This window comes from Dermacentor andersoni, chromosome 5, assembly GCF_023375885.2.
Source record: "Dermacentor andersoni chromosome 5, qqDerAnde1_hic_scaffold, whole genome shotgun sequence".
In the NCBI taxonomy this organism is placed as follows: Eukaryota; Metazoa; Arthropoda; class Arachnida; order Ixodida; family Ixodidae; genus Dermacentor; species Dermacentor andersoni.
In genome coordinates, this window is record NC_092818.1 from 30738330 (window position 1) to 30765165 (window position 26836).

At 46.0% G+C, this 26836-nt stretch overlaps 1 protein-coding gene and 1 long non-coding RNA gene across 2 annotated transcripts in view; both read left to right on the top strand.

The window, feature by feature from the left end:
- Positions 1–26836, top strand: part of LOC126530061 (ubiquitin carboxyl-terminal hydrolase 8-like) — a 652141-nt gene that overhangs the window by 563803 nt on the left and 61502 nt on the right. The window contains exons 3-4 of the mRNA XM_072288295.1: positions 19023–19167; positions 21179–21264. Of these exons, the coding sequence (XP_072144396.1) occupies positions 19023–19167; positions 21179–21264 (231 nt within the window). The remainder of the gene's footprint in view (positions 1–19022; positions 19168–21178; positions 21265–26836) is intronic.
- LOC140218455 (uncharacterized) lies at positions 12–9814 on the top strand. Its single transcript, XR_011894720.1, has 2 exons — positions 12–314; positions 9163–9814. It is a non-coding gene; the product is annotated as an uncharacterized lncRNA (long non-coding RNA).

The window sequence follows — 26836 nt, forward strand, 5'->3', positions numbered from 1 at the left end:
AATTATTTTGAAGTTATTTGATTTCCATTGGTGATGATATACTATACAAGTGATATTTGAACGTCACATGATCATAAAGCGTGACGTTAGCCATGCCGTAGTAAGAATCAAGATGGCTTTGGCCGCTGGTTGGGCCAATTTCGATTTCGTGTTGTTTTCGCTTGCGTTTGCGTGCACTGGGTTTCAGTTGTGCGATTAGAAATGCCGTCAAATTACACGTTCACTGTTCAACACTTGGAACTTGAAAGATCGGATTACGTGTGGTCAATGTGAAATACAAGCGGCCTTCGTACGATCTTGGCACTGTTGCAAAGGTAAGTGGCCTCGTCTCGCGACTGTGTCTGTCGAAGTCGAAGAGCGAAGCACTTCGCAAACTGCAGTTTCCCAGCGTAATCGCGTCTCAGGTTCGTTCATTGACAGAATGTTTTTTTTTTCTTAGCTTTCTTCTTTAGTTCATGCTAGCTGAACGTGCCGTGATCACGATTTGGGGATGTCAGTTTCACGGCGTACACTACAGCTGAACGAGGTTGCAGTAGATTTCAGTGCGGCGGCTTATTACAGTGTTCCAGCATGTTAACGCTGTTACTTATTTTCGCGCACCATTGGCCGGTGGACGACCTCTCATCGCTGTTAACGCGCGACGACAGTATCGATATGTCACATCTTCGTTTGTTGTTCACTGCATTCCGCGTTTACAAATGCGATCTTTCTCGCGTCGTGCGCTTGATAAGTATGGCGAGTGTTTCAAGTTTCGCTTCGCATCCTACCCTCCTTCATTGCCTTGCACAAAACTGCTTTTTTGCTAGTTACCACGGGAAATGTCACCGGCTATCATTTGTTCATTGCCTTTAATTATGTATCAGCGCGCCATGGCCCTTTGTGAGTGCCTGAATTAAAGCTGTAGCGACGGGGTGAATTTGCTGCAGGCGAAGCTGCCCGTATGCCCGCTTCCTTGTTCTGCTGTCCTGGGCCCTGATGATCTAAAATTGTGTTGGGTCGTGCTTTGTTCACTGTACCTGCATGTCCTGCGTTGCCACCCTTTCTACTTCACTCTAGAGTAGTTTTGCGTATTCTTCGCAAGTTTCTCGATGCCCTTTCAAGGGGCTCTGGTTGTTCCAGTTTTGTGCTTGACATGCGCCTTGAAATCTAAATCATTTTGATGTGCTTCCGAGCCATTCTGTAAGATCAGTCATAGTGGTGTTTAATTATTAGTGTTCGATGTGCACAGTGTTTCGTGACAGCCTCGCGAAAAGTTTTCACTTGCGAGTTCTAGCGACAGTGTTACTAAAATTTATACAGTTTTGAGCACTTTTGCATAGTCAATGAAAGTTTCTGCCTTTTATTCGTCATTTGAGAACGTATTGTGTCAGCTAATCAACAGGTGTATGCTGTACTTCCTAAGCTTTCGACTTGTTATATTCTCCTAAATGTTTTCATGCAATGGCAAAACCAACTGCTACATATGAATGATGCCAAACCATGTTTTATAATGAGTTGCTGTCATTTTTTTTAAGGTTCGAGGAGTGTATCTACCGAGTTTGCTTAAATTGTTCACCATAGTTCGATCACCAAAACCAAGAGTGCAGTGAAACATACTGGTAAGGGGCAACCACTTCAAAACATAAAAGCATAAATAATTGACGTTGTGCACAATAAAGGGTGGACCCATACCCTTGCGATTCACAATTAACCAAAGGATAGGTGCCACCAGAAATTACATGTACAGCACAGATGCTGCAAAGACCGTGTGTACACACACACACACACACACACACACACACACACACACACACGCACGCACACACGCACACACACACGCACGCACGCACGCACGCACACACACACACACACACACATTGCAGAATGGCTTGCGTGAGCTCTGCTGTAACAGCCGTTCCTCTGTCGGTGATGAGGACTTCTGGAGCACCATGTCGCAGCAGGATGTTCTCGATGAAAAATTTCGCCACTTCGGCTGCGCTGCCTTTCGGTAGAGCTTTAGTCTGGTGGAGGTGCTTTTTGTTCATATACCGGACGCCCCCGACAAGCCGTGATCCAAGCTCGGACCGCAAAGAGAACACCAACATAGTCCCGGTCCAACGAGCAAGCCGCCGTCTTCAACAGCTGCCGCCGGAGCACAGACTTCTACCTGAGAAGACCAAGAAGATTGTGACCAAGGCAACCCCAATGGCAGCCCCAGCGTCCCCCATCGTGCTGCAGCAGCCCAGGGAACCACTGACGTTCTGCGGTTCCGCATTTGAGGACCCGGAAGGCTGGCTGGAAACGTATGAGGGTCGCTACGTTTAACAGCTGGGCAAGCAACAACAAGCTGCGACATGTCTATTTTGCATTGGAGGGCGCCGCCAGGACGTGGTTCGAGAATCGAGAAGCCACCTTGACAACGTGGGACCTGTTCCGAAGCGGCTTCCTGCAAACATATACAAGCGTCGTGCGAAAAGAGCGAGCCCAAGCTCTACTAGAAACCAGAGCGCAGCTTCCAAATGAGACGATCACAATCTTCACGGAGGAAATGGCCCGTCTTTTCCGGCACGCCGACCTGGAAATGTCGGAGGAGAAAAAAGTCCGTTTCCTCTTGCGGGGCGTCTAGCAAGAACTTTTCGCCGGACTTATTCGTAACCCACCGAAGACTGTGGCTGAGTTTTCTGCAGAGGCATCGACGATCGAGAAAACTAGAGATGCGCACCCGGCAATATAACCGCCAGGGGCTCACGCCGCAGTACGCCATCCAAGGACTGGGTTCCGACTACCTTCAAGAGACCATCAGGGCCATTGTGCGCGAAGAACTGCGCAAGGTCCTTCTTTCATCGCAACCTCAAGTGGCCTCGATCGCCGACATCGTGAAAGATGAGGTTCAGCGATCGCTTCGGGTTCATGAGGTGCAACTTCAATTACCGCAGCCCCAGCCAGAAGCGATGACCTACGCCGCCGTCGCACGCCGTCAAGGCCCCTCTCCGCGACCGCGCCAGGGCCCTGTAACGCCGCAATTCCGTCGTCCGCCGCCAGCATGCCCACCCGTCGCCCAGCGCACCCACGTGAGCAAGACCCACGTGAGCAAGATATGGTGAGCCCCCGACCACCGCCCGCTCTGCTATCACTGCGGAGAAGCTGGCCATGTGTACCGCCGATGCCCATACCGCGACTTGGGACTTAGAGGCTTCGGCGTCAACGCGCCGCGTCCGCAACTTGGGGAGCGCCTACGTGACATTGCCGATTACCTAGCCGCCACTCAGTGGAACTCTCGACGACCGTCCCGTTCGCCGTCGCCAGGCCGCTACCTGTCACTGCAGTGCCGACTATACACCGGCCCAGCCCGGGGCCGCTCTGCAAGCCCATATCCGGAAAACTAAAAGCAGCAACCGATGGAGGTGTGGTTGCTGTTCGTCGAACTGACGAAGATCCTCCGCCGCCAACGAAGACGCCAAAGAAACCATCTCGACGACATAACGACACGCCACCGTCTCGTCGAAGTCAGGTAGCCAAGGCTACACCGACGAAAGATGACTTGACAACGCGATGTTCCAGCTTCAGTTCAACACGACGCAGCCGTGAACCGACGCCAAGACCTAACTGCAACGCCAGACAAAGAACCACCGACCTCGACATGCTTCTCAACGGCCACGCAGTTACCGCCTTAGTGGACACAGGGGCCGATTACTCCATAATGAGTGGGCACATTGCCACTCAGTTGAAGAAAGTTAAAACTGCATGGGAAGGCCCTCAGATTTAGACCGCTGGAGGACACCTCATTACGCCGACTGGAATCTGCACGGCAAGAATTACCGTTCATGACCGGACTTACCCAGCACCTCCACCAGATGTCACGTGGTGCTGACGTTGAAGAAAACAGTAGCAATACCGTGAACGACAAAACTAACTTTTATTGGGCGCACCTGTGTCCACAAAACAGGCTACACTTATAGCACAACGATAGCGGCGAACACGGTCGGTGATTGTCGAAAATCTGATCAGCGGGTCAAGCGCGTCGGCTTTTATACAGCAGTCGTCGAATGTTCCAGACTAATCGTTGGGACCCGCATGCCTTCTACAAAGTTCTACACCATTCGCGTCAAGCGATGAAATCAGATAACACAAGGTTCGGCGACAACAGACAGCGGATAGAAGCATCGATAACTTTCCAGAAACTTCGGATACATGCAGGCGCGTCTTGTGCTGTGCGATAACATTTGTTAGGTGGCGAAACGTGGTCGCCCGATAAAGATAAGTACACGTGTCAATATATATATATATATATATTGTCAGAGTTGTCGGACGATCCCACCGCTGTCAACCAGATGTAGGAGTCGTCGGACAATCTCGCTGCTGCCACCATTTGAAGGAGTTGACGGTCGTAGAGAGGAACTCGGTGAACAGGATTTATTTACATTATTTACATCTTAGACAAGACATACATCGACAGTCTAGCGTGACGCCCAAATGGAGCACACAAGACGACGCATACAGCAAACAGCTCACGAGTACATTTCGAGCATGACAACGAGCACGCAGCTCATGAGTACATTTCTAGCACGACACTGAGCACGCAGCTCACGAGTACATTTCTAGCACGACGATGAGCACGCAGCTCACGACGACGAGCACACTCCAGCAGCTGACAATCGCTGCTTATAAGCACTTGGTCCCCCCCTCGATTCCAAGCGGACGGAAACGTTCGTCCAGTCATCGTTCGACGTCACCGTAGACCAGCCCTTTTGGAGGAGGCGGGCTCACATACACGTGTTGCACAGGTTTCAGTGCCGCCTCGAAGGCGGACGACCCTTGCAGAACAGCTGTTGCCTCTAAATTCCAAAGCGGACCTCGCACAGGGGCTTCCACCACGGTCCATTGTCTGGCGTCTCGAAAAGCGCGTGGGAAGGAGCCTTCGTCGGCTTTCCCACGGCAACACCCCCACTCATAGCAGAACAGAGCGGCGTTGTCGTGTTGCGCACAAAGCCTGCTTCGTCGAACTCTTTCACTTGCAACGGCGACGAGGCCAGAGGTTGGCGGCGGCGTTCCAAGATGAGGTTACCACCGCTGGCGTAAATGGCTGGCAAACTTGCACTGCAGCTGGCCGTTCTTAACAATATATATATCTCCAGAATGCTTCCCCATGTCTTGTTGAGCATGTAGACAGAAGAGTAAATATGCAGGGATGTGAGCAGAGCGTTTGTTTATGGTTATTTTGCTTTCGGCAGTGATAGTTACAGAGAGTCTGCTCGTGTTGTGGTCTATGTTTGCATTGTGTGTAGCCAAGGTGTTAAAAGCTGTGTGCCCTTTGGTCATGTCTGTTCGATGATTCTTGGTTCATTGTTTAAAACATCTGATTTCGAAATCTAATATGATCACAGTCTGAGCATGGTAGATTGTGTGGTACTGCACGAAGCAGGGACAAGGAACACAAGAAAAAAAAAACGAGGTTTCATGCTGTATCACACAATCAAAAATGGAAAACCAACTAGCCCAAACTATCACCCTTCTCAGCATGGTACTTTGTAATCAACTCTAAGGTAACTTGATTCTTCCAGCAAATGTTTTGCACAGGGCAAATGGCTCTTGTTTAGTGGCAGAGGCTCTTTTTTCTCATTTGGTTTAAAGTTGAATACCTCTACCACTAGTGTTTGCAGTTCACCTTCCACTTTCCTGGTAGGATGTTGGTGTCGGTTGGTGCAAGTTGATGTATCCTGCAAAATGTAAAGCTTTTGGCACTTATGATCATCCCAAACCAGTATTACTGTGCCAGTCATTTCATCAGTTGAAAGGGTGATGACACCGTCATCGAGCCAAATAAGAGACTCACTTCTGCTGGTGTAATGGAGTTCTTGATACAAAATCCAAGATACCTTGCACTGCATGTCGCATACACAATGCTTGTCAGGAGCTGGTTGACATGCTGAAATTCAGCAGAAGGAAAAAAGAAATGCGAGCCCAATATCGAAGAAATATACTTTAGAAGAGTGAACTGCTGAACTAGTTGGTTATCCAAGATAATAACGAGTTTTGCGCCAAGACCACACACACAAGAAAGGGGACAACATGGGCAGTTACTTCCAACTGTTTAGTGAGCGTAAAAGCATCCTACATATATAGCCCTCACAGAACCCGAGTGCATGCACAAGCGTGCAAGGCATCAAGTTGATCCAGGTAAAAAACACGTTATCTGAGTAGGCATGAAAGAAATTTCTGTTTGGCCTTGTACGGAAAAACAAATGAGTCACTGACACACTTCAGACCAGCTTTTCTAATGTAAGAAGCATCCAAAGTTTCATGTGCTGTTTGTTGCCTGCCTCCAGAAAGTGTTGATTGTGCATTAGTAGTGAGGCTCTTTGCTTTGTCCTGAAAGCACAGCTCAACATAACGTGTAACATGTTCAGCAGCGCAGGCCGTTGCTTTCGTGGACCCAAAGCCACATTAAATTTGAGGCCTCATTTGAGGATGAGGACAAGTTGACAACACCAGGTGAAGCCGTATAAGTAGCGGCAGTCTTTCAGCTACGAGTGCACATTTTTTTTTGCAGTATCGGTCGGACTTCAACAAGACTTCAAATGAACAAGGTCAGGCTCAAACCCTTCCGAAATGACATTTGCAGATTCATATATGCAGCCCTTACTAAAAAAAGGAAGAAAAAACTTTGTTCTATGACAACTGTAGTCCAAGTCATCTTCATTTGTCGAGGTGACACTCTCTGGCGGCAGAGAAGTGGAGATGCACTGCATTTAATGAAAAGCATTCTTTGGCTTTGTACAAGGGTAATTGGAGATCGCTGGGAGAGGCCTTTGCCCTGCAGTTAACATAAAAATAGGCTGATGATGATTATTATTATTCTTTGGCTCATACCAGGTATGCTCAGTGGTAGGTCGGTTCCTCTCCAACATCATTTTTGGCCCCTTCAATAAGAAGAAAATTCAACTCTCCGACGGTGTGATCGGAGCTTGATCTCCCGGCACGACAGCCGAATTCCCTAAATATTATGCCATGGTTGCACACATACTCCTCACATTTCAATGGCAACTAGCTTTTTGAGATGAATGACTCATGCTTCCTATTGCATAGCACAAGGGAGAGCACCTGCACAGATGCCAGTGTCGATTCTGCCATAGACTTGCCACTACCTATTGCTTACGTTGCTTATGTAAACAGGAGCTTCTCAGTTTCTCCCATTTATTTCTCGTAACAGCTAGCACTTTGAGCCACTGTGCTAGACAGCACCACTTTCGGGATCAGCCCACATTCCCCAATATTTTTCGTTTACTATAGCGGCAAACGCTATGCAGCATCTTTGTTGCCATTGTACCGCTCTCAGTATTGGCTTTGGTCATAACAAAACAGGTTGTAGCATTTCTTTGTTGGAATGCAAAAAAAAAGACAGTTTTCATGATCTTGCCATCATACTATCACCGTTGCTTTGTTTTGTGATCAAACACACATGCTCTCATCACACATGCAATTGTTCGCCTTGCTCACACATTGGCCCAGCTGGTAATGCCTTGCAGAAGCCCAAATGATACTGTGCAGCTAGTCACATGCAAAATGCGTCAGGTAACACTAGTTCCCACATTGCATGAGATCTGCATAAATTTTGCTTACTATTTCCTATCCTGACTTTCGCTGGCTTTGTTTAAATCTCTTACCCCAGCACTGGTTAGTGAACAAACTGCAAGCCAAGTATGATGCACACACACACACGCACGCGTGCACACACACACACACAACCACACACACACACACACACATTGCAGTCTGAATTTTTGCAGTGTACTGCGACTTTTTCTTTGGTTCCTTTATAAAGACCTTGCAGAGCACTTTGGGATTTGTATGACAGCCACCATCGGACATAGAGACGATTAGGGGAATAGGCCCACAATGGCTCTTGCTTTAAAAGGTTGACTAGAATTGAAGCAGGTAGTCATTATCTGTGTTGTCATGGGCAGCTGTTACTGGAAATTAAAGGCAGTGTTACAAATTGCCCTTTGATTTTGTTTCCTTTCTGCCTTGCGAGAGTAATACTTGTGGTGAGGCTGACATATTTTGTATTTTCGAAGTGTTATGTGCCAGTCTCAAAATTTGTGTCTTTTAGTGTTTTGCTTGGTTCTGGTGATGTTTGGGCCAGAAATATTGGTGCCAGATGATAATGCTGCCAAGTAAGAATTTTTCCAAATGCTGTATTACAAGTGATTATTAAATATAGATTAGTGGAAAGGGCATTTAATTTTTGGCAACATGTCATCGGTAGAGTCAGCATATGTGGGATAATCACTAATGGATGGAATAGTTAACCAAACATTAATTACATTTTCATTCACAACATTTAGGAGCTTCTTGTAACTGCAGAATTGAAGCAAGTTAAGACAGAACACACAACCATTTGCTACAAATGTTGTGACCAGCACCAGTCTGGAGAAATATGTTTTCAAAGTATGTGGCAAAGAACAGCATACTGCTGTTCTATTGAACTTTATATCCGACTGCATTTTTCACAGTGGGCAAAAATGCTGAACAGGAACAGCATTTTATTTCGATGCACATTTCTCAATATCTGTACCAGGCATAATGTTCTTAACAAAGGGATGTGCTTTACATTCTGGCTGAATTCAGTTTGGCGGTTACAAAGCGTTTTCATGTGGTAATGACAAGTGCTGGCTGGCAGGCAGGCAGCCAAGCAATGAACTTGGAAGAAAGCTGTTTATAGGGCTAACTTGTTTTCTCTCAACAAAAGTACAGCTTGGCAACAGAGATACCAACAGACATGGGCGACAGTTGTCAAATCGAATGGCATGGCTTCACGCTTTCTCTTTTTTTAGAGGGGCATCATCATACATTCTAGATTACCTTGAGATAACTGCACAAGTTCAGGAATACATTACTGTAATCTGAATACTCCGATAGGATGGGCCTGTTTCTTTTTCATGGGGCTATAACACTCTAGACGCACCGTCACCTTGATATTGTGAGTGTGTCTAGCACGACATAAAGGTTTTATGCATACAGTGCGATACCCACTAATGTTGTTTAGATGCTGAAGTACCAAAAAAAAAATAAGACTGTGTCTTCATCTCCACCCTGTTGCATGTAATTATAATTTAAAGTGTTTCCTTAAGCACCTGTTGTAGTATCCTGGCTTTGCTATCTGCCATTTGTATCGTTCTCCAGGTAAACTGAAGATGCCGGTAGCCACCAAGAGCCTTCACATGGCCAACTCCTTTGAGGAGCTAATGAAACTAGTAGATGGCGATGCCATCAACCTCAAGGAAAAGCACTTCAGAGGAAAGAACCTTCGAATGTAAGTTGTGTTCAGTGCCACAACAGCTCTTTCCTGTCTTATTGACATTTACTTCTTGTGTTGCTTTTATCAGTGCTGCACCCTTATACACAGTGCACTGTTTTAGGACAAATTTTGGCTCACAATAATAATTGTCATCAATATTTCTTGCATTGCTCTTAAAGGCTCATTGTTATTTAAAGAAAGGATAGAAAAGTATAGAAATAGAATAGAAAAAGAATAAAAAGTATGCTAAATTTTTGTAACATCATGTGCATTAATAGCATAGTCAGAACACAAAAATATATCTGTAAACAGTGTGGAAAAATCTGTTGTAGTAAGAGCAATGCTACTAAAATTTGTACCTCCATGTACATAGTGAAGGGCACTTGTCATAAGCCAAAAAAAGTGACACTTGCTCATGGTGAGCTGAAGACCTTTGAGTGGTTAACACTGCACGCCCGGTACTCTCCTATCGAGAATTCCACGTGCTTCACATCTCAGAACCCTGATTTTATGCTTACAATAGCAACAAAAAACAAACACATCGACAGCGGAAAAAGTTCCGAGATTATAAAAAGGCTACCTATTAAGCCATCAATGAAGAACTCTTTCTAACTAGGATACTTTCCCCAGAAATTTCCCCTAGTGCCATCATCGCTAAGACTATTATATTCTTTACAACTTACATTCGTCCACAGCTTGAATATGCATCAACAGTCTTGGACTGGGCACGACATCTTCAAACAATCCCTAGAGGCAATACAATATTGCTGAGCCTAAACTGTGAGTGTCCCTAGCAATAAAGCTCTCCTATACCTTCCTATGTTACCAGCCCACAGAAATCTATCTCGCCTACGTCTTTCCTGTAAAATCTACTATCACAACTCATATTTACATTCTCTCAGTGTTCAACCATGACCATACATTTCATTTGCACCAACCACGGCCAAAAGGCATACATTCTGCACTGCGGCATGCAACACTGTCAGCTTTTCATATTCGTTTCTTCCCCAAACGAGCAAAGGTTGGAATAACTTACCTGCATCACTTGCAAGCATAACTGGCACTGATAACATTGAAATCGCTCTTCAAAGTATTATTTTATAATTAATGTAGTGATTGACTGTATGTTCTGTATAACTGTCCCAACGCAACTTTTTTAATTTATGCCTTGTATTTTATGTTATATGTTTTTTATATGTTGTGCCATGTATTTTTGTAATGCTTGCCATGTTTTGCTCACCATTTTTACCGTTCTTACCATATTGCATGCCGTGTTTGCCATGTTTGTCATGTATTGTATTGTACTAGTACTTCTGAGACAATTTTTTTCCTTTATTCTTAATCATTAACATTTACATGTTTGCCTTTGACCCTTTATTTGAATGTTTTGCTTATTTGTATTTTATTTTTAATTTTCTGTATCTATAGTCAAATTTGTGTTATTTGTCTAGTGACAAGGTTTATTGGACTTGTCAAGCGGCAGCCAGAGGCGCAGTGGCAGCATTGACAGCTCATCTAGGTCGGTGAACTGTGAACGCTATAGCCATAGCGCTTTCTAGGGTGCCAATCTTCTTCTGGCTCCAAGACACGCAATGGTGACAGGGCTTTGCAGCGCCATTCTTCCTCCTTGCAATCGCCCTCCCTCTCCCCCTCCTTACTGAAGGAGGAGCCATCCTGGTGAACTACGGCAATAATGAAATGATGGGCTCATAATAGGGCTTGAGCCTCTCTACATGAACAATTTCACGTCCCAGGTGACAGTGGTCACTTGGTGGCATCAATGACTCGGCGATGTAGTTGATGGGAGAAGTTTTGCCAATGACACAATAAAGACCATCACATTTCGGTAGTAGTTTGGAAGATAGCCAGGACTGGTAGGTGGGACCCAGAGTCATCCAAGGGATTCAGTCGAGAAGGTAGGAGGAGCTGGCCAGCCATCTTTACGTCGAAGCTTCTGGTGGGATTGGTCTGCGGTAGTGAGTGAGCAAACAAGCTGCAGACATCCCTTGGCATGCTTGGCAGTGGTGGAAACCGGAGTGAACTCTGAGGCATCTGGATGACATGGAAAAATTTTGTCAATGGTACAGGAAAGTTAATGGCCTACAGAAGGAAAAACGAAAAGAATCCTGTTGTCGCTTGTTTGGTGGTGTTGTAGGCATATGTCACGAACGACAGAACAAGGTGCCATTTCGAATGATCCGAGGCGACCTACATGGAGAGCGTGTCACTGAGAGTATGGTTGTACCGTTCCGTCAGTCCATTGCTCTTGGGGTGATAGGCAGTGGTACTGCGATGTATAATGTCGCATTGATAAAGGAGAGACTTCACTACTTCAGAAAGAAACATGTGCCCTCGGTCGCTCAAGAGTTCACAAAGAGCACCGTGGCATAGAACCAGATGATGGAGGATAAAGCAAGCAACATCGTATGCTGTGGCCGCTGGGAGAGCAGTGGCTTCTGCATGTCGTGTCAGGTGATCGACCACAACTATGACCCAACGGTTACTAGCAGCTGTACATGGGAGAGTGCCATATAAATCAATCCTGACACTGTCGAAGGGGTGGACTGGGCATGGAAGTGGCTGCAACGAGGCGGCTGGATGAGGGGCTAATTTACGACATTGACAATCGGGGCACGAGCAGACATAATTACTTACACAATTGTACATGCCCAGCCAGTAATGTCGAAGTCATCTATAGGTCTTGGACACACCGCCATGGCGATACAGTGGGTCGGCGTGAAATGAAGCGCTGATATCGTTGCAGAATTGATGAGGCACCACTATCTTGCTGCTATCGCAATGGTAATTTCGACGGTGCAGAAGTCCATTGCAAATTGCGAAATGTGCTTGACAGCAGAGAACACAAGATACCAGTAATGTGACAGAATTTCTCGGAAGGTTGAGAAGTGTGGCTATTCATGGGTCCTTTTGTTGCTCCGAAGCCAAATCAGTGACATGTAAAGCTAACACAGCGGGCGTCGTGGGCAAGACGCTGTCGACGTCAGATGGGATCGGCGAATGTGATGGTGCCAGAATATTTGCGCCTGGACCAGTAGACAACCCTAATGTCGTATTCCTTTAGACGTAGGGCCCATTGTGCAAGGTGGCCAGATGGGTTTTTGAGGGATAACAACCAGCAAAGAGCATGGTGGCCTGTGACAATGTCAAAAGGTTGACTGTGAAGGTAAGGCCGAAATTTGGGAAGAGCCCACAGAATGACTAAGCACTCCTTTTCTGTCCCAGAATAGTTTGCTTCAGCTTTGGTGCTAGTCCAGCTGGTGTAGGCTACGACATATGCGAAAAGCCAGGAAACCGTTGTGCTAGCACTGCGCCCCGACCGATGCCGCTGGCGTCTGCGGGAATTTCCATGGGAGCACTCGGGTCGAAGTGACGTAAAATTGGTGGTGAGGTAAGTAGACGACATAAGGTAGTAAATGCAATGTCACACTCATCTGACCAGGTGGAAAGGTCACTGGTACTGGAAAGCAGCTGTGTCAGGGGTGCAATGATGGTAGCGAAATCTCACACAAAATGCCGAAAATATGAGCACAGGCCTATGAAGCTGCGCAGTGCCTTAAATGCCATTGGCTTAGGAAATTTGGCCACGGCATGGAGCTTAGCAGCATCAGGAAGTCCACCATGCCTGGAAACAATGTGACCCAATATAGTTAATTGTTTTGCACCGAAAAACACTTCTTTATGTTGAGCTGCAGGCCAGCTTGCGTAAGGCAGTTCAAAACTTGTTCCAAGCATTGAAGATGTGTCTGGAAGTCAGGCGTAAACAACACCATGTCGTCTGAATAACAGAGGCATGTTTGCCCTTAAGGCCTTGTCAAAATAATGTCCATCATCCATTCAAATGTGGCCGGTGCGTTAGAAAGGCCGAATGACGTGACAGGAAGAAAAAAATTTGGCTCTTTGTAAGCAGTCAAGTGCGTCGTCTATGCGCAGTAACAGATAGATATCCTTTCACATGATCTTATTGAAACGACGATAATCGATGCAGAACCAGATGGACAGATCTTTCTTTTTAATGAGAGCGATCGGGGATGCCCGTGGTCTGTTTGATGGCTGAATAACACCTCGAGTGAACATGTCGATCTACTCCTCATCAATAACCCGCCTCTCTGTGTCCAAAACCTGGTGAGGTTGCTGCTGCAGAGGAGCATGAGAGCCAGTGCTGATGGTGTGGGAGACGGTTGTCGCTCAACCCAATGTAGTAGAGTGCCACTCAAATGAAGATCTGAATTTATGAAGAAGTTGGAGAAGCTCGTAGCCCTGCAAGGGAGCAGGGTTACGGTTGATTGATGTGGTAAAGTGGTGCAATTCAGAACTTGAAGGCACAGCAGAAGCTTGATGTGGGCGAGTTGGTTTTGCGTACTTGAAGAAAAGAACGCTACGAAGACGCGGACTAAAAGAGGAACATGTACGACAAGCAAGGCGCTACTTCCAACTAAATGTTTTTATGAAGAAACAGGATTTTAAATAGATACAACCTAGAATGGCCCATCGTGACATCACGACCTCCCTATCTCATTAGAAAAGCTATCTCAGTGCACCGTGTAAGTTGGCAAAGATATGCCCTATGCTGACAAAGGCAAAACCCGAACCATGCTCTAAGAAACATGCAGTGCAGTACACGGCTTGCAAAAGTAATGTCACATATGAGGCCCCCTAAGTTGCCAACAGGTTTATATTGGTCAAACCGGACGGTGTTTTAATGAAAGGGCACGTGAGCACAATTGGGCCGTAAATAACAATGCGGGGGGCCATCTGGCAGAACACTGTAAACGTCACAATTGCCGTCCGTATCTTCGTGACACCAGGTTTCAGGCACGGTCTAGAGATAGACTAGAATGGGAGATATTAGAAGCTTTGTACATTGCAAAGGCCAAGGGCACGTGCATTAGCTGCCCTTCAGTGACGGAGGTCGTGATGTCACGATGGGCCATTCTAGGTTGTATCTATTTATAATCCTGTTTCTTCAAAAAAACATTTAGTTGGAAGTAGCGCCTTGTCCGTCATACATGTTCCTCTTTTAGTCCGCATCTTTGTAGCGCTCTTCAAGTTTGAAGGCACTGGGTCTACAGCGGTGATGTAAGTGGCAGGTGCGTCTCTATGCATGTTGAAAAGTAAGTGCACCGGCTCAGCATGACCGAAGCACTCGCGGCATAACAGATGAAGGAGGAGCGATGTTAAATCACAAACACACATGAAAAAGGCACCAGCATGGAACTCAAGCAAATGGCAGAGGAACCATTTGGCAACTGACAAAGAGTTTGGATGGCATAAAAAGGACACTACCATCACACAGGGGGTCACAAGACAAGGGGACGATCTCAGACGACCATGAAGGCATATTGATGTCTTCTGTGATGACAAGTTTAGCAGGAGGCTGCTCTTCAAACGGCGTGTCACAAAGAGGTAGGAGCGCAACTTTCGCCCGAGCGCAGTCAGTGATGGCTGAAGGGTTGAAAGAAAGGCCCCTCCCAAGATGACGTCATGAGAACAAGAGGCGGGTGCAAAAAAATTCAGTAACATACAGCTCCTCTTCAATGACGACTCATGCTGTGCAGGCTCCTAACGGCTCAATGTGTTGCCTACTAGCTGTGCATTGCGAAAGACCTGAAAGCGACGTTTGCGAAGTCTGCAGCAGAGGTGGGCATGCATTACTGAAATGACGACTGCTGTGGCTACAAGTGCTAGTCTCTGTACTCCTTCCATGATCACATCAATCACGTTACGAGGGGAAATCGGAGGGCTTGAAGATTTCGCAGGGCACGCAGTTCTCGCCTCCCAAACATTGGTGGCTAGTTTTTCTGAAAACGAGTGGTAGGCCAACACCTCATGAATGAAAGGAGTGGCGGCAAGGGGAAGGCGGTTGATGACTGGCGAAAGCGGATTCGTCTAATGGGCTCATGGAATCGAAAGGTGGATCTGGTGAAGGACGGCATTGAAATTATCTTGGCGTGTAGTTGAAAGTCATTGAAAGTAGTTGAAAGCGCGAGAAGTGAGCAGTATGTGGCATCTGGCGCCTGAAGAAACATGTCACATGGCAAGCAATTCTGCAGGAGCAACAAATTGCCCGGTTTTCTGGTGTGCATCATGGGTTCTGCAAGCAGGTGTACAGTAGCACTAACCAGGCAGGAAATGGTGATGTCTGCATGGGTGCATGAAACACAGCACGGGTCAGTGTTGCAGGAATCACGGCGGCCTGCGCATAGCTGATTGGCGCAGCAACAGGAATGTTACAAAAGGCAGGCGAAATTTACTCAGCCACTTGATCCTGGATGACATGCTGCAGTGTGGGCATCAGCAAAGAGGAGGGCATCTCTTGCATCAGAGACACCAATGAAAGTTGGCGGACCACCTCTTCGCGAACAAACTGTTAATCTGCACCATCAGTGCTGAGTCATCGGCGGCATACGTCAAGCCAGAGAGAGAGCTGCTGCTTGCGCAACTCATAATAGCTCTGCCAGAGGGTCACTACTTCAGACACAGTGCTGGGGTTTCTAAGCCAACAGCATCCGAAAGGCATTGTCGTCAACCCCCATTGAAATATGCCTGATCTTGTTGCTTTCCGCCATTGTCGCATTGACAAACTTGCAGAGATCCATGACATTCTCAGTATAACTATTGAATGTCTCACCGCTCTGTTGCACTCATTCTCGCAACCATTGCTCGCAACGAAGCATGCAGAGTGCAGGCCATCCAAATACCTCCATGAAGTTAGTCTCGAATGCCACCCATGTCGATAGGCTGGGTTTGTAGTTGCAGTACCACTAGTTTGCACTGTCGCTCAGTTAGAGTATGGCGTTGTTCGGTTTCCTTGCATCGTCCCTCTTGTTGTGGTTGCTCACCCTTTCATAGGAGGCTAGCCCGTCCTCCTTGTCATGGGTCAGGAATGCCGCTGATGAGAATGGCACAGTCGCACTGAGGCAATGTACCTGAGCGGGCCATGGCAGGTATCGTGACCGTTGGACATAGTAACGGGTCTTCCGCCATGATGGAAATGGATGGCAGAGTCCTACTTCGAAGTTCCAGGTTTCAAGGCGTACCCAGCACCTCCACCAAATGAGACGAAGTTCATTGGGCTCAAACAGCGGCCAGAGATACCGACACAGCAACGATAGCTCAGCTTGATCGGTGAACTGGCTGCACGACACGCGATGTCGATAGCACATTTTAGCGTGCTGTTCTTCTTATAACTCCACAACACGTGGTGGCGGCAGGATTTTCCAGTGCCGTTCTTCTTCCATACAGCCTCTGTATTTACCTCTTACCATTGCCCTACCCCTCTGTAATGTACAACTGTAAATAAATGTAAATAAATAAATGAATAAATAGCAATAACCAAAAGAGCTGCAGCGTGTCCCCAACCAATAGGTGTGCCCCAAAAGCTTTCTAGTACACATGCTAAGCAGGTGTACTAGGAATTAAATGCAGCACACTGCACAGCTTAGTTCACTCTCACGTTTGTTAGTATCCATCGACAGCTGACGCACAACATCGGTGGCGGAGGCAGCTTGGTGACTTGACAAGAAGCTACTTTGGTGGTGGCAAGTATCTCAAGTCAGGTGTCAGCCTGGAACCTGGAGATTCTGGAACGACAGGAACCACAGAAACTGGCCAGGCACAAGACACACCCATTGGCATGATAGGCTATTGACCTGGTTCGCCTCCCGAAGCATGACCCATCACGAGGCTGCCCAACGGGACACTGGAGTTGTCCTCTTGGGGCTTAGCTCCTCAAACTTCGACCTACATGTCCTGTTGGCCTCCGTGGCTGCAGCTTCACGCTCGCAGCCCAATTTTTGCATGATCATTCACCAGTTTTTTTCCTATATTCCTTCTCTTCTATCTCAGGACAGATGGGAGCTGTATCATTACTCAGCTATTGCTTTTGCCCCAGAAAGTCCAACGGACTGTTTCGATTGGTACATTTCGGCCAAAGCTCATGAATGAGTCATTGCTCTTTCAAGTGTGGAGACCACATTGTATACTTGAACGTTTTGAGAAGGAAGGAATTCAGATGGGGAGGCAAGCGTTACTATGGTCTGTATCCTGAAGAAATGTTGTGCCAACTCTGGGCGATGGGCTCCTCCTGAACGCACAGACTACTGCTGGTAATTTCTTAGGGCTAATGCGGCTTGTGGCAGCATGGGCATAACGGTCAGACAAATGTGAATTATGAATGAAGGTGTGCTCAGAAACTACACTGTAACAAAACAGAATTATGTGAGATTCTCATCACCTTGTTTCCCTGAACTGAGATACTGCAAACAGCAGTTATGCCGAAGACATTGTCAAGTAGTCTTTGTGACCGCTTTTTTTTTTCAATTGTTGATTAACATTCAAGACTTATGTTATATCCAGTGTCACTGCTCACTGTATCCAAGCAGAATTTCTTGCAGTGTCCCACACTCTATTATCACTTCGCACTAGTGATGCACAACACTTATTGCACAATACCATTAATTTTGCCTATTCTATACCTCTTCTCGTCTGGAATAATTAATTAACAATGCAAATATTCTCTGTTTGCTTGCACAAAATGGCTGTGGTGTAGCAGAATGGACAAACAAACATAGTCAGCCCATTGCATAGCTCATAGCTGCTGCTCGCTACACAACAGGGGATCTATCATACTATCAGCGAACTTTGTACTTGTATCTACTAGCTTACGATTTGAAAGTTACCTTGTTTAACTTATAAGTAGACTTCTGTTAATTCCACTCTGGTTAATTTGGATTTTTTAGTTAATTCTAATCCCGACTGAAGGTCCCGGCTGGCACCCACGCATTTCCATGGGCCCAAACTTTCGTTATTTGTATCCTAAACTTGACCTTAACTTAATAGCACAAACTTGGCCAGTCAGCACACATACAGCTGACCCTTATGATGATCTCAATAGTGACCCCTTTAGGGCAGCATCTGTCTTGGCAAAGCTTAGAGGATAGCAGATGTCTCAAACACATGTCATCTGCCATCGAAAATGCCTAGTTTCGGCCTACCCTAGGAGTATTTTCAAGCAATAACTGCAGCTCACAATGTCTGATTATGGTATTTACCCAATTCTAACGCGCACCTGCTTTTTTTTCTCTTCTAGAAAATATTGGGAACAAAATTGCCTGTGCATTTCAATCAGATACAAAACTGAAATTGCCTTTGCGGCATTTGTATGCTTTACTGCATAACGAATGTATTGCAGCAAAGCTGTGGTGAAACTTATTTTAGGAAACCGGCCACAATTGTGCAACACATGTTAGACCCTTGGCCATTTTCTTTGCTAAAAAGTTGGCTGCGCGTTAAATTTCTATTTGTTTAGGAGCTACGTATAATGTCATTTCTACCTTAATTTTCTTTTCTTTTTAGTTTAGTTGCGGGTGAGAGACTGTGCACATATACTGGCTCCAGGCATATGACGATCCGCTGACCTCTCCCTAGATAGCCAGGATGGCTACTCTTCCATGCGCGGATGATTGTAAGGAAGTAGATCGGCACACTGAAAAGCCCTGGTTCCATCGCATGGCTCGTACCCAGTTCGCACACTGGCTGCGCCCCACCTAGTAATGGGGCCTTTATCCCTGCTGCTCTACGACCTGAATAAACCCCCTTTTACAATTTAAAAGAAAACAGGAAAATGTAACTGATTATGATTAATCGATAATGTGTCATTTCTTGCATACAAGCCTGCTCGAATTTCAGCCTTGCCTCAATCTCTGTCTTTCATGTCACATTGCAGGCTATGCACAAGCACGAGCAAGGTCCTGGAGGCAGCAGACCTGCATAAGAACGATGGCGATGAGGAGAGCTCGTTCATCCTCTACATGCGCTACTTCAGCATGGTTGACTACATACGCAAGCATAAAGACTACAAGATGGCAAAGGTAGGAGGCCGTCTTGTTGACCTGCAGCAAAATGTTGATTCGGGCGAGTTGGTTCATACTTGGTTAAAACACAGCTCGACTGGGAAGAAGACAAAAAAACACCTTACGAGGCACAGACAAAATGAGCATAAACTCTGTTCTGATATTTGATGGATAGAAACAGTGATTTCTAATGAACAATCTTCAAATGCCACCTAGTAGAGAAATAAAAACCTCTGAAGCTTAGAACAGCCAGGTTCTTTTCTAGAAGTTATTATCGTGACATGCTGCACTCGTACGTGCACTCTTTTTAAAGCAAAAGCTTTACTGGCTGCGAACTTGCGATTTCCCGTGGCGGTGCTCTGAGAAGGCACATGACGTCACAATGCACGCCTCGCTGCGGATATTTCTCTCTCCCTCTCCCTAGTCGCTACTGTGCATGCACCACTAGTAGCGCCGAGCCACAGGTGTTCCACCGCTGCACAGCGCCGTGCCTTTCAGCCGCTGCCGTTTGGTATGCCGTCAGACCACATTCCTCGTCGTTGCGCTCGCCTCCGCTCGCTTCGCCAGCTGCGTCGCATGCCTGATGCATGTCGGAAGATTGAAAAGGAGAGCTTGTGTGCGCCGCAACCACAGTTCAGGCGGCGGTATGGACAAAGACAATTCTGATAAGCAGGAGGAGGCATGGAATCGACATTGGAATGAAATGAAGAGCAAATGAATTGCCCAGGAAGCAGACAAACAGCACGCCGAACGACCGACTAAACTCCGCAACATAGCTAGACAACCAGACTAATCTGGACTTGCAATCAAGATTAACCAAGGCCGACCATGCTGTGCCTTAGCTTTCGCTATGTATATCCTGGGATAGCCGAGCTAAGCCACTGCCAATTTTTTTTATTTGTCAGCAAAAGTTATGTTAATTTAGTGCCTGAAAATTAATGGAGGTAACTACAGAGATGTTCTACATTAAGAGAGGATGAGGCACCTCAAAAAGCTTTTTATTTTTTAAACAGTTTGACTAAAATTTGCACAGTTAATTTATTTTTACCAGCTGATTTTAAAATGCAATAATTTTTTTCAATAATAAATATTTTTATGATATCCAAAAGAGGACGTTCTTTGTTCGGAGCCTAATTAGAGCTAATTAACAGCAATTTGCATGGTAACGTACAGCACACGGAATCGATTGTGAATGTGCGTAGTGTATCGTAAGCAATAAATCATTGTTCTAGGCCATTTTGAAACAAAGTTGTAGGTTATAGGAATAAAGCCCCACCTTGATGATTGAAAAATATCAATATGGGCATTTTTTATGACTAAGTTTGACAACCTATAACTTTGCTTCAAAATGGCCTAAAACAATGATTTATAGCTTATGTCACACTATGAACACTCACAATTTATTCAGTGTTCTGGACGTTACCGTGCAAGTTGCTGTTAATTAGCTCTAATTAGGCTCCAAACAAAGAACATCCTCTTTTGGATATCATAAAAGATATTTATTAGAGAAAAAAAATAATTGCATTTTTGAAATCGGCTCATAAAATACACTAACTGTGCAAATTTCATTAATATTGTTTAAAAAAATAAAAAAGTATATTGAAGTGCCTCGTCCCCTCTTAAAAGGATGCGAGATGCTTGTGTCACTCAGCCATCTATTTTGTGGACAGAGAAAGAATATGCGTTCTACATGCGCAGGTCATGTGAAATTGACTCGTAAGAGAAGCCAGCTGTTAGCTCAGCATATTTTCAGAGAAGTTTTCTTTTTTTTTTTCTCTCTACCAGATGGCACTAGAAACATGCTCAACCACTTTTTTTCATGCAAAATATACTAATGTGAGAGTTCCTGCTCATGTAATTCGTACCTTCCTTTCTTGTCCATGTGTCTCTCACGCTACCTACAGTAAGAAAGAATGCACTAATTGTGTACTTTTTGTTTCGGAAAAATATGCTGAAGTAAACGGGCGAGCTTAGGTGCAAGAAAGTACACCCTCTTGTAAACTCGGTGTGTGTGCGGTTTTCCTTGCAGGACACATACGACAAACTGTTGAAGTTGGAGCAGTGCATTCGGGTGATGGACACCCTTGAGGAGCAGAAGAAAAGCCTCCAGAAACGGTGGGTTGCCTGCATGTAGTAACAACTAGCCATACCTTGTGGTTGGCTCTTAAAGGAATATAGGAGAACACATATTGGAAGTTCATCTATTTATTTATTTATTTATTTAATGTAATATTTACTGCATATAATATGACATTTACATAGATGCCTACGGCAACCTTACATGCCTTAGCGTTGGGGAAGAGGGGAAGCAAGAGCATTTAGATACATTTTCATGTGATGTTTTCATACGCTGTAACAAACATAGATGTCACAAACACTAGGACCGTAAAAGCTCATTAATTCACCACTCGTGAATTCGAAATTTCGGATAATTCAAACTAGCCGCCGTGGTCCGTACAACAATGTATTGAAAGCAATATGTAACACATCCCGCTTATTCACACTGAAATCCGCACCACCACCGATAATACGAACTCCGCATCATCGTGGATGGGGAGAGTGCTAGTGCGCGGAAGCACGCTGGCGTTGCCGCGGCGGTCGCGCAGCTTTGCTTTTTTGATCAGTGGCAAGGACGATAACACTGTCGCCGCACGCCGTGTTCTTTGTGTACGAGCGTGCGAGGATGAGCCGGCGAACGTGGCCCAATCTCGCGTGCGCGAGAGGGGAAGGTGGGGTGGAGCGCGCTCTCTCTTGTCGTGCACGAGGCAGGGGCGTGAGGCGAGGGAGGGACAGGGGGACGATCTACGGCGGCTGCTGCTTATGGCGCGGCCATGCGGGCGCCGCATCTTGAAAGCAATCTGCAACGTGGCCAAAGTGCGCGCCTGCGTGGTCCTCATCTTCAAAGCGATCTGCGATGCTTGCAGAGTGCGCATAGTGCCAGTAGCTTCATATGCGATGTGCTTTCTACGTTTCGTTCGCGTTGAAGCGAGAGCTTTACGAACGTGAATTTGTTCACTGCTATTGCTGCGTGTCCTCACTCCAGCATTTTTCAGCGAGTTTCCGCGGTCATTGAGCGAGATGCGTTCATGCTTACCTGCGTGACACAGTGCTTGTTAATTTATTTAGTAAGTGAATGCTTACAAGTTTATACGGCCGATAAAACTATTATCCTTCGTATAGCTATCTATTAATTTTCTATCGCAATCGATGCTTCGCTTTTCGCGCGAGACTGCGACATCTTTGTTTTTCTCCGCCCCAGTCAGCACGACAAACGCGCGGATGAAGCAAGAGCCATCTTGACGTCGGGCACATCGGACCACGCTGGCCGCTTCCGGTTACGTTGGCTGCGCCAGTGCTTTGAAGTATAGGCGTTGTTCACGCCAACATGACGTAGCGTGTGCGCACGTGCTCACGCCACGTCAGGCTATATAGCCCGTTAACCGAGCGATTTTTTTCTCTCACTTTCATTAGTTCGAATTTTGTATAATTCAAATTTTCATAGCATCTCCGCGGAATTCGAATTTATGAGCTTTTACTGTAGTGTAATAAAGGATACAACATGAACTGAACACCGAATATAACCCTAGCAAGAGTCAATAACTTCTGCGCTTTAATTCTTGGAATGCCAAGATTTAGGCCAAGCTTTCCTAGTGCTAGCTAGTAATCGGAAAATGGGGACTCTTTCTTGCATAGACCAGTTTATTGTCCATGCAGGTATATTTTGTGGCGTGCCACATTTGTTGGTTGATTATGTGAAATCCTTTAGAGAAAAAAAAAAAAAGTCCAAGATTAAATTTTTAGATTTCAACCTATTCATTAGTGCAGTCGAACCCACTTATAACAATATTCAAGTGCCACAAAAATTTCATTGTTATAACCAATAATTGTTATAACCGGGTTGCGCGAAAAAATCAAAATGGGGGGATGCCATGCAGAGCTGGTCTGAGAAAACTATAATGGCAGGGAGGCCTGTGCCCCTCCCCACCACTTTCCTCCATCCGGCTGCCGATTGTGTTCGCTCGTTTAACTGCTTCTTGGGCGCTCCGATCACATGTAACAAGCTGTGGTTGTCAGCTTAAAGAATGGCACTGCTATAACAACTGCAAAGAGCCGACACAGGTGGCAAGCGATATGCGAGCACCGCCAAGGCATCGCTTTGGTCGCCCCAAAAGGAGCTTTCTAAAAATTGTGAGAAGGCTGCTGCAGCATCCTGTCAGCTTGAGAAATCCAGAAGAAACGCCGAGAAGAGATCGCCACAAGCATCTCGCCACATACTTCTCAGTGGCTTGCACAAGAAAAGCCTTTGTCCGTCAGCCTTGCATGCGTTACGTGAAGCTTGCCAACGTCCTTCTCCAAGGCATCCAAGTGCTGCATGTAATGCAGCGGAAGGTTCCTCGTGAAAACGAAGCCCCGGAGGGACTGAATCATCTGCCGGACCTCCTGCAAGGACAACGTTGAGGCAGCCTGCCCTACCGCGGCATCGCTGCCATGGTCGCCTTCGCTATCTGATGCAAGCATGTTTGTGACGATCGTCTCATCGGTTAGAAGCACTTCATTTCCAAATATATAGCCGTGCACTTTCTTTTCACCGGCAATATTGTGCATTGCCGATGATCAGCGGGTGGATCAGCCATCTTCTATTTCAGCCGCAAGGCAAGCGAGGCTGAGAAACCGTGTGGCCAGGAACGACTTCGACGCAACCAAGAAAGACGAACGCGAGCGATTACGCTGTTTGCAGAATGGCACTGAATTAGGATCTAGTGAGCAACATGCGAGCAAGCTGCTTGCGGTGCACTTGGTGTGGTCCATTCATGTTTCGGAGGGTGGGGCGGCGTAGAGCCATGCGAGCAGCCCATTCGTGTTCGGAGAGGTGGAAGGGTGATGGGAGAGAGCCGCGCGATGATGGCTGGAAAATGAGCGCGCGGCGGCTGTTGAAACAGCGGCCTATCATGCAGCAGCTCAAATTTCTCGTTTTCTTTTTTCTTTTCAAGGATTTCACCTTTCACTACCTTTCGACTCGGACACCCAGCAGCCAGACTTCATCGTTATAACCGATAATGCGGTATAGGGGCATTGTAGTGAGCAGGTTATTTCATCATGGAAAACATACAAAAGTTGACGGTGAAGCAGCCTTCCCATTGGTATAGCCGATATATTGTTAAAACCGCTATTGTTATAAGTGGGTTTGACTGTAAATACAGCGGAACCCCCTCGATACGTTCATCTTCTACTAGCTCACATTATTGCAGTCCCGACCTGAAGCCCATTGAATCGTATGTATTATGTTCCCATTTGGTACATTGCTATTTTGTAACGTTCCTGCATTTTACATTGCATTTGAATGGGGTGGTAATGTAAATTTTTCAACGCAGATGCAAATATGCAAGTACGAAATGCCGGAAATATGTGATTGTCAGTCTTGAAAAGCATGTCACGGAGCGGCTGTAGTTTTTGCTTGCTCTCTAAAGTCAGTGTCACTGCAGTAGAGCTGTGTTATGCTGTGAAGCATACTAGGCATGCAAAGGGTCCACTGTTATGGAACATTGTGCATGTCTGTTACCTAATTATGCACAGAGCTGTTTCTAGCATTTCTGTGGCAATTTGAGGCCTTGCTCATTGTTACGTTTTCCTGGCTGCTAAGTTTTTTATTTTTCTTTCTGCAATCTCTTGAAGAAAGTATCAACAGTATTATGTATCAACATAACATACTGTATTATGTGTGCCATGTGACCCTTCATCTATATTTTTGCCCCATTTGGGCACTACGCAAACTTCTTCTGCCACTTGTGTCTTATAATGCTCGCAGTAATAAGCACTGAAAAAATGTTAACAAATAGCTTTTATTTACAATATGAAGCAGCACTTTCAGTTCAGAACTTTAACTGCCACTTTCTCATCCATTTGTGTGTGGGATAGGTTGAAACACTCAGACTTGGGGAGAGCAGCACCGTAATTTTCACACTCCGATCCGGTTTTTTTTTTTATGTTGTAGCTTTCTCTGGTCTTGCCCCATTTTGCAGTCAGTATGTTTCTGGTCACTTATGTAAGGGGAGTCAACTTGAACCACTAGTTATGTACCCAGATAGAGAGTTTGCTGCTGGCTGCTCTCTGGCTTAGTAGACAATTTGGGTTGTTCACCAGGTATGTGCATATGTGTGTTTGGGTATGTCCCCAAATAGACAACTTCGGCACTACGTATGTGATATTGCTATGCACTCATTCCTGACCAAACCCCCAAAATAGCTCCTGGTCTGCAACAAACACCTCCACATCGAGCACGGCCATTTGATGGATAGCCGATGCAATAAAATTGCAGCCAGGATACTAGGGATAGTGGGGGTTGCTACAAAGTTTAAACTGGGGTTCTGTGATTACAACAAGATAAACTACGCTGTATCATTTGGCATTGTGGTTGGCAGTGAGATTGCCACTTTATGTGTCTGCTGGTGTGCCCATAAGATATTGCAGTTCCCAGACAGCATAGGGATATGTGGCAGGCCACGCAAGAAAGCCGTCTCTGACATTGACAGTCATCTTCGATGGTTTCTTCCACAATTTTTCTTTTAGTTTTTGCATTGCCGTGATAGATTTCTTTTTCTTTTTTTCCAAATTGTTTGAGACACGAGTTTGTCTGGGATGATTAGGCTAAATGCAGAAATCTTCTGCCTGGCGCAGGCCCTGTCACCCGTGCATTGCTCGAAACATTGGTGGCATTACAGAAACAGAAAACATGGTTTGCCAAATCCAAGGTGGTTTGCCATGATTTGCCAAAACCCGGGGTGGGAAATGGGCCCACTGCATTGCTTCAAGCTACAGTACTCAGCGATTAAAATGAAATAATTGGCCCACATGGCGGCTGGCATGTTTTGCAGCACTGATGAATGCTGGGTGATTACTAGGGGGCGAAATGCAGTCACAATGCATCACAAAGGCTCTCGTGTTCATCGCACACGATTCATCAACTCTGTGTCCCTGGTGCCCACTGTTGGTGCGAAAAGCGCTCGCTGTCATACAGGCCGATTATCGCGTTTGACTCATTAAGACTGAACATAAGGGTCGGAACATGCACACAAACATTCTGCAAATTATAACTAAAACTGAAAAAAAAAAATTACAGGTACGTTTCACTTCGTGAACACGGGTGGTGTGCAAGCGTACGGGTGCTATAGCACACACGAAGCTATCGGCCCCTGGTGTGCCTAGATGTCTACACTGTCCACATCGCAGATTGTGTTAAAGACAGGGCTCGCGTGGCCACACCTACACAGCAGCCATGTGCTCAGCATGCTCCTTTGTATTTCCCCGGATGCGCGATCCTCTCCACCTTCAGGTGCCTTCCTTCTCGGCTTCCTTTGCAACTTGAAACAGACATTTGCAGATTGCGCCGGCTGGCCAGTTACGCTGCACGCTAAAAAAAGAAGTCTGACCTCTTTCCTAAACTGGACACCTCTATACAGTATCTCTAAACTGGTCTAGTATGTATTGGCTGCAACACCATCAATGTATGAGTAGCATATTAAACCAACAACACTCCTCACTTGGCAAATCACTGCCTTTGGCAATATGGCCCCTCTTGTTGCTCTTGGCACTTTGCCTGCTTATCAGCCAATGGGTTAAGTGTTTTTTGTCAGGCAGTGATTTTTTCTCGCAGGCACATTTTCTAAAATGCTATTCGTGTAGGAATTAG